Raw genomic sequence first — 12861 nt, 5'->3', positions numbered from 1 at the left:
GGGAAATATCAAAATTAATTTATGAAGTTTAACCTTTCATAATTTTAATATGAAAAAATTAATGTTCAAACTCTAAGAATAACTGATGAAATTTAAATTTTCACATTTAATACTTTTTTTTTATCTTATATTAATTATCCATCTTATTATAAATAGTTATCTAAATTCTCGAACTATTGTCAGCTTACAAAATTAAGATAAAGTTATTAAACTTTTTCCATCATACTCATATAATTATCTCTTTTATAAAAAATGTAAGGACACTTATAACATTTCAAAATAAAAAGAAGATAATTTAAGTGGTAAATTAGCAAAATATTTATTAATTTATATTTCTTTTCCAAAAGGTGTGTAACAATTAATATGAAATGACGGAACCAATTCAAATACTTTCTCCGTTCAATTTTATTGTCACACTTTGGCTTGACACACCATTATGAAAATAATTATTGACATAAGCATTTTACAGAATTATCCCTATTAAATAATATCTTGAAAAATAATTTGAAAAATAAGTATTTAATATTGAAGGTAGAATATGAAAAAAAATTATTATCTTTTTTTCATATGTCAAAGTGACAATATAAATAAAAATTTATTTTAGAAATAAATGACAATCTAAAAGTGAACGGAGTAGTATAGTTAATAATTTGGATTTCAAATCAATTAATAATTCAAATTCCAAAAAAGATTTATGAAGTGTATTTTGGAATTGCTTGGACGGCTGTCTAACAATGACAACTGGATAACACATGGGAATGTGGACATGTCCCACCCACCACGTGTCACTTCCTCCATTCTGGGCCTTAAAAGATCTAACTTTATCCCAAATACATGTCGATGATCCCGGGTTTGATCCAATTAAGACTACCAAATTAAATTTAATTGTTTAATATTTTGAAAGTTATAATTTATAAATATTAAAATTTATATTAAAATAAAAAATTAATTAAAAATTATATAATTCGACTTTTAAGGTGACATAATAAGAATTTGTTGGTGAATGAAACAAGTTTTTCAAAGAGAAGTATTGAAAATATCTTGAACTTGACGTAAATTATTATTTCTTTTCTGAATTGTTGATAGTCTTAAAAATATTTTAATTATTTAATTAACTAAATTTAGATATATCCCGAATCTACCACATGACATAACAAGTGGGCTCAAACTCTTGTAGAATCATGTGACTCTTGTAGAATCATATGACTCTTGATAAAAAGTCGGGAGATGTGTTAAAAACACTCATAAATTTGGCGAGAATTTTAGGGTGTATTTCAATCATATTGCAAGATCGATGGTATATTTAAGCTCAACTAATCAAATAGGCATAACACATAAACATGACCCTTAACTTGGTGACAACTGACAATTATGACATTTAACTTTGAGTGTGCACAAGAAGGCACTTAAAGTTGTATAAAATTGAGCAAATGGACACATACGTCTTACATGGCACCCTAGATGACAATTTTGTGTCCTACGTGGCGTCCTACGTGTATTATGCCATGTAAGACATGTGTATATACTTGTTCAATTTTATACAAGTCTAAGTGTCTACTTGTGCACACTCAAAATTGGAGGGCATTTATTTGTTGAAATCAAGTTAAGAATCATTTTTATATATTATGTCAATCAAATAAGAGATGTTTATAAGAATGTCAATAATTTAAGAACAAAAAGATCCATATCATACTTCCACTTTGGATTTATTGACTATCTGACCCCGCCATCCAAGCAACCTAAATTTTATTGGTCAATCATAACATTGTTTTTTTTTCTAAGGGCCGTTTGGCCATGCGATATGATATCATGATATGGAATCATGAGATGAAATTGAAGGTTTGTTTGGACATGCGATATGAAATTTTTGTGTTGTATATTTTCTCATAAACATAAAAATTCCATAAGTTGTAAAACTATTAAAATAGCCCCAATTGTTTATTCAATCTTATCAAATAAACAAAAATTATAAAATCGCATAATAAATTATTACAAAGTTATTTGTTCTTCAGTTAAATAATTGTTTCATCTAACTTTAATTTAATTAAAAAAATTGAACATAAATTGTACTTGATATGCTCATATCTCTCAACTACTCTTACAAATAACCTATAAAGTAGAAAAAACCATACATTAGTGAGTAAATATTAACTTAGAAGTTAAATGCACTAAGATAAAAATTAACAAACATCACTAACTTCTAACTATTTACAAGAAAAATCAATAGTTAAATATTATTGAATAACGAAATTTTAAAAAGTTACCACAAGTTTGAGTCAAAAACACTTCTAATAAAATTTAATCAAAAAAATTATAACTAGTCCACTTGACTAAATATTAATAACTAATTGATCAAATTTTCCCAAGTCCTCAATCAATTGGACTTGATATCCTTCAGTCATGTGAATGAACATTTTGCAAATACTAAGATTAAGAAAGTGCGACACCGCCAATGAAAATTGTCTTTTATCAATATTATGCTTAGTCATAAGATTAAGACGTTTTTTTTTATTATGAAAAATCAAAAAAGTATTACTCCCTTCGTTCTCATTTATATTCACCAAATGAATTTCTACTTTATCATTTATATTCACCAAATCTAAAGTGATAATAAATTTTATATTGGTGAGAATAATAAATTTTAAAAAGTAATGATGTGATTATAAATTTTATTTACATATGAAACAAATGGTTAGTAGATATAAATGTGGGATTGTTTTAACAAAATATAAACTCATGAATCAATTATTGTATTAAAATATCTCAAATCATGATATGAAATCACATGGTGATTCCATATCATGGTTTTTGGAGAATATGGTATCACCTCTCATGATATGGAATCATGAGACGGAATCAGCGTAAAATCGCATGTCCAAATGCTGATTCCATCTCACGACACCATATCGTGATATGGTATCGCATGGCCAAACGCCTACTAAGACTATGTGAACCTAATTTTTTCAAAATATGAACTGAGATGTACAATTCATCGTAATTTTCTAACGAAAAATTTATATTTATTTTCAAAGTCTTGGATTTTTTTGAATCAATTTATAGAATATCGAATTTGATTTCAATATATCTTTAAAATCCTCTTTTTTGAGTAAATAATGTAGAAGGATTTAGTAATATTATCTTGACATTTAATTTAATTCGTAATACAATAATGGAAAAATAGTGATTTTAATTTATGTATTATTATATAAATTCTACTTTTAATCTATGTGTTATTTGACCGGCACATTTAGCCTTCAACGATTTGAAGTGTGCGGTTTTAGTCCTAGAAATTAATAAAATTTAACTATTTAATAGAATGATTATTTTAAAATATATAAAGTAAAATAAATTAAAGGGTCGGTGATTTTAAATATTTGAAGAATTATGTGCATATCAAAATTTGAATTTAATAAAATTTAAACATATGAAAGTTGTTAGGACACCATTGATAGTCTTAAAGAGTTTGTTCATCCTTTCAAATGTAATCGTATTTGACCTTGATTAGTAACCATTGAAAGAGAGAGGAAGAACGAGTTGCTAATAAATAAAAAACAGTGCAAACATAAAAGCAAATGAGATCAATATCAATTGAAAATAATCATTCTAATGTATACTTTTAAAAAAATATAAAAAATATTAAGATAATTTCAAGTTATAACAAATCGAAAAACATACGAGATTAGGTGAACTATGATAAAAGATTTAACATATTATTGTAGGGGAAATAGTGATTTTAGTCTCTTTATTAGTGCATAATTTCAGTTTTAATTTATGTGTTATTTGATTATGCACATTTAACCTTTAATCAATTGAAGTGTGTAGTTTTAATGAAGTTAATAAAACTTAACTACTTCGTATTTAATAAAATGATTATTTAAATATATATAAAATAAAATAGAATAAAAGACGGGTGATTCTAAATGCTTCAAGAATTATGTATATAAAATTAAAATTATAATGTTTGAATAAACTCTTCTAAGTTCTGAGTGAAGATTATTTTTCTCAAAAGTGTTACATCCTTTATAATTTTTTACTGCAGTTTATAAGTGATAAAAAATAAAAGTATTTTATAAATATAAATTTTTGATTAATTACCAATTTTGCATGATGATGCTACCTTTTATTTCCCCACTAAGGGAAACGGAAAGGAGTTTTTGATTCCCTGGGTCCCACGATAGGGGCTGTTAGAAAGGTTGTTGGCAATATGAGGTGACCAAGACATCAAAATTTGATCACCTGTAACGCACTACTACACTCTTCCGTTGCAACCTCCACTGGAAAAAAAAAACTTAAAAGCTATCTCAATCTCACTTCTCTTATTTTATCCATCATTTAGGCCTGCTTGGAAAGATATCCTGGTAATTAAATTTGGTGTAATTGGGTGTAATTACACTGTCTATCCTATTTGGTTGGATAAAGTCAGCAGGTAAGTGGTGTAATTGGCAAGGGATAATTACACTCTCCAATTCACAGACATAAATTGTGAATTGCTGGTAATTACACGATGTAATTACCAGCTGATTACTTTTTAATTTCTTTTTTATTTTATTTATATTTATGTTTTAATTTTTTTTACTTCTATTATTTTAAGTTTTTTTTTTTTTTTTAAATATCTAATTTTTTATTATTATGTTTCATTTTCTTCTCATTCTCAATCTTACTTCAGGTGATTCTATGCAATTTTTCCGTATTATCTATTTCTTTATGTTATGCTTATTTTCTCATTAGCATAATTTTATTAGTATTCTAATTTTTAAATTAAAATAGAATTTATTGTTAAGTAAGGTTATAGACTTACATTTTTTTTAAATAAATAAATTTAAAAAATCCTATGTTGAAATTTACGATAAGAGTATTATATTTAAACTTTCTTTTGAAATTGATAACTTATGTTATATTTTCAGTTTCATTTGTTTAAGTAATATTGAATTCACATTGCAAGTCAGTTTTTAATTAGACTTGATAGATTATCTTTTTTGTCAAGCGTTTTAATAACTTATGACATTTTATTTATATACTAATCTTTTTTATCAAAATGCATTTCACGATGGTCGTAGAAACTTCATACTTTTAATTTTTTATGATCAATTCAATTGAAATATATTAATTTAAAAAAATATAAATCAATTAGTTTTTCATAATATTAGTTAATAACATATGTTTATTAATTAATATATTTTCAAAAAATAAAATATATCTTAAATATTTAATTTAATATCATTTATAAAGTTTCTTATTTGTCTAGTATAAATTTTAAATAATTATTTTTTATTTTTAAAATTTAATATAATTTTATGATTGCAATTGCGCATCCAAACAAAATATGCGTAATTACACTGTGACATTCAAACATGACATATGTAATTACATTGTGGCAACCAAACATGTCAGTGTAATTACTAGACTGATAATTACTACCCTAGTAATTATACCAATTCCAATTACCAGGTGCCTTTTCATACAGATCCGTAGGTTAACTGTTACTCCATTTTATCCTATCTCTCCTAAGTCCTAATATTCATACATCCATCATAACATCTTTATCTTCACTACTTACAGTTTTCCTGAACATATAAATTCTTACTCAGCCAACTCTAAGGCTCATATAATAGTTAATTAGGAACGTTTTACGGTTATATCTCGAGTTGTCACATTCAAATGAAAACCGACTTTAATGTTTCTTTTTATGAATTTTTAACATACAGTTAAATTCATTATTCACAAAATTCCAACTTGAATGTTCATGTGTATAAATCTTGATGAGGAACATTCTCAAATAATCATTATAATAAATTTAATTATGCTCCACGGTTATAATTTGCATATTTATGGGCTGTAGCTATAATTTAAGCTATCTCATTTGTATAATTCACGGATTTGTATAAATTCGCAGGTTTGTATAATTCGCTGATACATTTGTATAATTCAGTTATTTTTGTATAAATTCAAAATAACGAATTGATACAATTACAAACACTAGAAGTGTAAACAGTTGTACAAATTATGAATTATACAAACGTGCGAATTATATAAAATTAAAAAACTGAGCAGCCTAATTATAGCTAAAAATAGATCGCAAATTATAATTAAGACAAACTATAACTATGTTAAGTAATTAACTATTATATATTTGCTTATACGCGTAATTTACTATTATATATTTTCATATACGCCTAATTTTCCCAATCTTGATTTGGTGAAATAAGAATGATTACGATCACATAATAAAAATGAATCGCAAGTTAAAAGAGGAAACACTGATATACAGCCATTCCATCCATCCGACAAACTCCCGACCGCGGGGAATGGCTCCTCTGGGGGACACACACTCTCTTCCCTGATCTGGCACATATGCTAATCTTCCCCATTAAACAATCACTGAATATTTCTAGAAACTATATCCTTCCAGACACTCACGGCGCAAGTTAGTCACTCCCCCATTAATATCATGCTTCATTTTTATATTACCCAAAATACCCTCTACTATACCCTCCATTCACTATAAAATCCCCATCGTTCACCTCTGTCAACTTTAGTCGCAAAATAAACTTACAAAACAACGTATATACAGACAAAATCACATAAGACTCCCTCGCCGGAATCTTATTTTCACTGTCACCGGCCGTTATAACTTTTTTTTTTCCAGTTCGGAGGTCAAATAATTAAACTCCGATCTGAAGAAGTAGTTATTCTAACTGCTTCTATTTAATCTGAAAACGGGAAAAACCCCTGAACTGGGTAAGGTGGATTTCGTGATGGGATTTTGTATTTGTCCTTTGGAAACTCCTGCTAGATTACTGTGGAGTACTAGTTTCTTCCGCCACAAGCTTATGCTCTTCTAAAACTTTGTCAACTCTCTTTTTCATACACATCCCCTGCTAAAAAAAGAACTCTGTTCTGGAGTTTATTTTCTCTTTTCTGTTTCGCCGGAAACATATAAATAATCTTCTGTGGGTAAATAGGCGATCTTCCAGATCATTGAAAATATGGGATCTGGGCACATATTTTTCGACCCGTCGTCGTGTCACGGCAACATGCTGTTCCTTGGCAACGGAGATCCTGTTTTCCGAGGTATGGATTAATCATTTATTTTCCAAATAGTAGTATTACATTACTAGTATTGTTTTTCTCTTTCATGATAATTTTCTTGGTGACTGGAACTCGTAATTTTTTTGAATAGAAGATGGAGGGTGTGTATTGTTTGAGCAATTTTTTGAATTGAAGATGGAGTGTGTATTATTTGAGCAATTTGAATTATGTAAATTTCATTATTCAAAATTACAACAAATAAAGTAAACACTAGTAAAAATTTTACCATCTTAATTATTCCGAATCATACAAAATGAAGCGAATGGGTTAACTTGTAGGGAAGGTAACATGCAATAGATGATTTATGATTTCCCGAGAATGAAGAGATTTCCCAAGGAGTATGAAGAGGATAAGAAATACATAGATCTTATACGTATTTATTTTGTAGAATAGAAAAGTTACTCCGGTAGATCATTGTAAACTATAGGCAAAACTTCCACAATGAAGAGAATTTTGGTATAACGGACAGATGGATCAGATTATGATGCCAAAATTTAATCCACTTAGGATATTATATTTATAGATTGATTGTCTCTATGGTACAGTAAAAATAAAAATAAAATTGTAGCAACCTCTTTGCATGTAAGTTCTAAGGCTGGCCTTTTGTATCTATTCTGTTTTGACGCTTGACTTGTATTAATACAGGACCAAGATCGACAATGATGAAGATGGAGGACTCCTCGAAGAGGCGACCCTTCTTTAGCTCACCGGAGGATCTATATGACGAGGAATACTACGATGAGCAGTCACCGGAGAAGAAGCGCCGTCTCACTCCTGAGCAGGTTAGCATCCTGCTCCTCCTTTATCTACCAAAAAATATAATTAAGTAATTAGAAATGTGATTTCTTTAATAGTTCGATGGAGTAGTTATCAATTCAACATACTGTGACATTTATCTCCCAGCTATCAAGATAGTTAAATTATCTTGGTTCAAATCTCACCATCACTGATTATTAAGAGTATTTTTTTGGCAATTGGCCACTGCATGTGGAACGATTTGTTTAGTCAAATTATAATTAAGTAATTAAAGAAGATTCCCTCTAAAGTGATTTAAGTTTTTAATTATAGTGGAACATATTCACCACTATAGCATCAAATTCTTCATAATATTGTGTCCATGATTATTCGACCTTTAAACCCTGAAAAGAAGAGAATTTCTTTTTATCAACGAGCGTTTTCTTTAAGCAAAATTTTATAATTTTTTGGATTCGATTACTTGCTGAGCAATAAGTGCGTGTCTTGCGTTGTTGGGTACGTAAATGAAGGTGCACTTGTTGGAGAAGAGCTTTGAGACAGAGAACAAGCTGGAGCCCGAACGCAAGACCCAGCTGGCCAAAAAGCTGGGGCTGCAGCCCAGGCAGGTGGCTGTATGGTTCCAAAACCGCCGTGCCCGGTGGAAGACCAAGCAGCTCGAGAGGGATTATGATCAGCTCAAATCCTCTTATGACTCTCTTCTCTCTGATTTTGACTCCATTCGCAAAGATAACGATAAGCTCAAATCTGAGGTATTACCATATAGTAGTCTTGATCATTTTATTTGTACTTTGTACCAACCTCTTAAGATCGGTTTTTTAGGTCGATTTTTGACATTTTTATTAGTAGTATGTCTTAAGGCCTTAGCTTGCAATACTCCATAAGGAAGAATTAACAAATCATGGATAACACCTGACTTTTGCAACAATTTGATCAATGATTATGTCGAGTTCTCTTGAATATAATCCTGATAAAAAGTCGCCTTTAACATTAGAGAGTCGGTTACAGTGACGATATTATATGTATAGAATAATATGATGCCTTATTGAATAAAACTAGCTAGGAGAGTCTATGATAACTTGTAGTATATAGTAGAAAATATTAAGATATGTTTGTGACGAAATTTGTCGGCGAAGTTGGTAATTGGTAGAAATTTTAATCTGACTTTAATTTGAGGTCATATTCTGTGTAACACCTGGCAATCAATATTAGTAGTGGGGAACCTCACATACAATATTCTTCCTCACCTACAATAGAAAATTATATCTGTCAATGTCCTTCTGAGTCATCTTGCATCAAGTCAAATAAATAAAGTAGCATCTGTTCTAACCCCCCACTTTCAATGTTTTTTCTATTACTTGGATTTCAATTAAAAATGCGAATATACTTTTGATATATTGGGAAAACTTGCCTTTAAAATATGCGTAGTGATGAAGACCTTACTATATAGATAGTGGATGTGTCACTATCAGTTACACTACTGTTATTTGATAGTATACTAACTTTTAATTTATTCTTTTGCTTTTATTTTGCACCTTCGTTTTTTAAAAGTGATGTAATAATAGAGTTAAGTTCTTAGAATTAACAACATATTTTTATTTTTTTTACAATATTACGCTTAGTTGATTTATAACAATAGGCAACTCTTCATAATACGTCAAGAGTTAGTATATATGGTAAGACATGCATCTATATGACCCATCAAATCAAATTTTATATACAGTTTATCATAACTTATTGTACAGTAGGTAAACCTGACTTGGCTTGTGTTTGAGGTTTACTAATCCCACTATTTATAAACGCTACTACATGTGATTTATCTTTTTAGCTGACATGATAGTGTACAAGTTCTTATTATATATTGTATCGATATGTAGAAGCTAATGAAACTATTTTGTTAATTGGTAAAAAATGCAGGTTGTTTCATTGATGGAAAAGTTGCAGGGGAAAGTGGTTGGAGGAGCAGGGGTAAGTGAAAAATCTGATGTCTTGGAGGTGGATGCTATGACAGCGACCCTTCAAGTGAAGGTGAAGGCTGAGGACCGGTTGAGCAGTGGCAGTGGTGGGAGCGCGGTGGTAGATGAGCATAGTCCACAGCTGGTGGACAGTGGGGACTCATATTTTCACACTGATCATGAGGAGTATCCAGGGCCTGGAGGATGCAATGTTCCTCCACCTATGGATGGTTTACAATCAGAGGAAGATGATGGTAGTGATGATGGCAGTTGCCATGGCTACTTCTCTAACGTCTTTGTGACAGAGGAGCAGCACCATGAAGAAGGAGAAGAGCCTATTGGATGGTTCTGGTCTTAATTGAATTTTAGAATATTGTATTACAGTTTTTCTTATCTACTCCCGCGCTTTGTATGATGAAATAAGTGTTGTAATTCGAACTTCCAATTTAAACATCTATAAATATGCTTTTGCATCTTGTATCTCTTGATTTATTTCTGATTCTTGATGTTTCTTCATATATTTCACATCTAGTATTTAAATAAACTACATGCTCTAATTACGTGCTTGATCGATACAGGAGGAGTTCATATACTAGCTAGTAATTGATGTGTAAGGATTACGGGTGTGTTTGGTATGAAGGAAAATGTTTACCATGGAAAATGTTTTCTTGGAAAACAAGTTGATTTTTGACTTATTTTCTCATGTTTGGTTGATGAGTAGAAAATATTTTTCGGAAAAGGTTTTTTGTGTTTGATTTATGAATGAAAAATGTTTTTGAAAAATTTCTTTTATTTTTACTAGAGTAGAAAATATTTTTTGAAATTGAAAATATTTTTTAAAAACAAACTTAATTTTTTTTGGGGTGGGGGCTGGGGGCGGGGGGTCGAGGGTAGGGATGAAAAATTGAAATTTTGAAGTTAAATTTTTTTTTTTAAAAAAAAGCCTTAAAAATTTTTTTGGGGGTGGGGGGCTGGTAGGGCGTGGGTGGGGGTCGAGGGTAGGGGTGAAAAAAATGAAATTTTGAAGTCGAAAATATTTTTTAAAATCAAACTTAAACTTTTTTTTTGGGGGGGGGGGGCTGGTAGGGGGGTGGGGGGTCGAGGGTAGGGGTGAAAAAATGAAATTTTGAAGTCAAAAATATTTTTTAAAAACAAACTTAAACTTTTTTTTGGGGGGGGCTGGTAGGGGGGTGGGTGGGGGGGTCGAGGGTAGGGGTAAAAAAATGAAATTTTGAAGTCAAAAATATTTTTTAAAAACAAAACTTAAAAAAAATAAAATTTGGAAGGTGGGGGGGTGGGGGGGTCGAGGGTAGGGGTGAAAAAATGAAATTTTGAAGTCGAAAATATTTTTTTAAAACAAACTTAAAATATTTTTTTGGGGAGTGGGGGGGCTGGTAGGGGGTGGGTGGGGAATGGGTAGGGGGGTCGAGGGTAAGGGTGAAAAAATGAAATAATATTTTTTAAAAACAAACTTAATTTTTTTTCTTTTTGAAGGGGGTGGGGGCTGATAGGGGGCTGGGGGGGGGGGCGAGGGTAGGGGGTGGAGGGTAAAAAATAAAAAATTGAAATTAGAAATATCTTTTACAAACAACTTTTAATATATTTTTGGGAGGGGTGGTGGTAGGGGTGAGGGTAGGGTAAAAATATTGAATTTAAAAACAAACTTTAATTTTTTTTTTGGGGGGGGGAGTGGTTGGGAGGTTGGTTTGAGTGTAGGGATAAAATAAATTGATTTTTTCAACAATTTTTTTTTTAATTGGAAGTTGGAAGAGAGTTTTGGAAAATATTTTCCTTAAGTTGAAGGGAAGTCATTTTCCTTAAATTTGAGGAAAATGAGTTGATTTGGAAAACATTTTCCAAAACATTTAACCCAACCAAACATGAGAAAATTGGAAAACATTTCCGGAAAATGTTTTCCTTCATACCAAACACACCCTACATGTCTAACGTTAGGATTCAAGGGTAGAATATAGTACAATGTGTCGATCAAGTGTATAATAAGTGACGGAGCTATAGCCCACATACGGGTTCAACAAAACTCAATAGATTTTATTCAAACAATGAATTTGTTTTGATGAGTTTCTGAAATATGTACAAAAATATATATATTTAGAACCTACTAATCGAGGGCAAATACAGAAAACAGAGATCACTGTTTCGTCAATTACTGCTTTGTATATAGAATCAGCACTTCCATGTTACCTACAGCTGCTGTCTAAATCAATGTTTTGCTATAATACTATAGTCTCATTAAATAACTATTCTCTCCGTTTCAATTTATTTGTCTGATTTTGACTTGACACAATTTTTTTAAAAATAAACAAGACTTTTAAATTCTGTGTTTTCTAAACTAAAGATATCGAATGTATATGTCTTTTCTAATTTCATAGTCTTAAAAATGTCATATAAAAAACTGAAATTAGAAATTGTCATAAAAAGACGTTCTATTGAAATAAATTGAAAGAGATGGACACTATTGAAATATGGGTACAGCAGAAGCACAAAATAGACCTTATTATAGCCCATATCATTTTGTTTTTCCTTAATGAACCACAGTAGATCCACTCCGCCTCTGCCCCATTGTCGTGGGAATGATACTTCATTTACGTACTTGTTGAAGAGCCAATTGAGTAAATAAATATATGTGTTCTTTTTTATCGAGTTAAATTTTTAGATGAAATAATCACTATTTTCAACAACACTAACATCTAAGGCTCTTAAAAGAGTAAGTAGACGTTTGGCCATGCGATACCATATCACGATATGATATCGTGAGATGGAATCGGCGTTTGGACATGCGATTTTATGCTGATTCCATCTCATGATTCCATATCATGAGCTGTGATTCCATATTCTCCAAAAACCATGATATGATAATTCCATATCATGATTTGAGATATTTTAATACGAAAATTAATCCACGAGTTTATATTTTGTTAAAACAACCCTACATTTATATCTACTAACCATTTATTTCATATGTAAATAAAATTTATAATCACATCATTACTTTTTAAAATTAATTATTCTCACCGACATAAAATTTATTATTCTCACCAACATA

The 12861-nt window shown here is 30.2% G+C and overlaps 1 protein-coding gene across 1 annotated transcript; it reads left to right on the top strand.

Annotated features, from left to right (window-relative positions):
* The first annotated feature begins 6539 nt into the window (after positions 1–6539).
* LOC125810841 (homeobox-leucine zipper protein HAT5) lies at positions 6540–10289 on the top strand. The gene is made up of 4 exons (XM_049490333.1): positions 6540–7071; positions 7735–7871; positions 8355–8594; positions 9760–10289. The coding sequence occupies exons 1-4, from the start codon at positions 6987–6989 to the stop codon at positions 10153–10155; spliced, it is 858 nt and encodes a 285-aa protein (XP_049346290.1). The 5' UTR covers positions 6540–6986; the 3' UTR covers positions 10156–10289.
* Positions 10290–12861: the final 2572 nt, after the last annotated feature.

Source organism: Solanum verrucosum, unplaced genomic scaffold (genome assembly GCF_900185275.1).
Source record: "Solanum verrucosum unplaced genomic scaffold, falcon-dt-bn FXZP01000032.1, whole genome shotgun sequence".
NCBI classification, from domain to species: Eukaryota; Viridiplantae; Streptophyta; class Magnoliopsida; order Solanales; family Solanaceae; genus Solanum; species Solanum verrucosum.
Note: the sequence above shows the minus strand (reverse complement) of the source record. Positions and strands in the feature narration are given on the sequence as shown.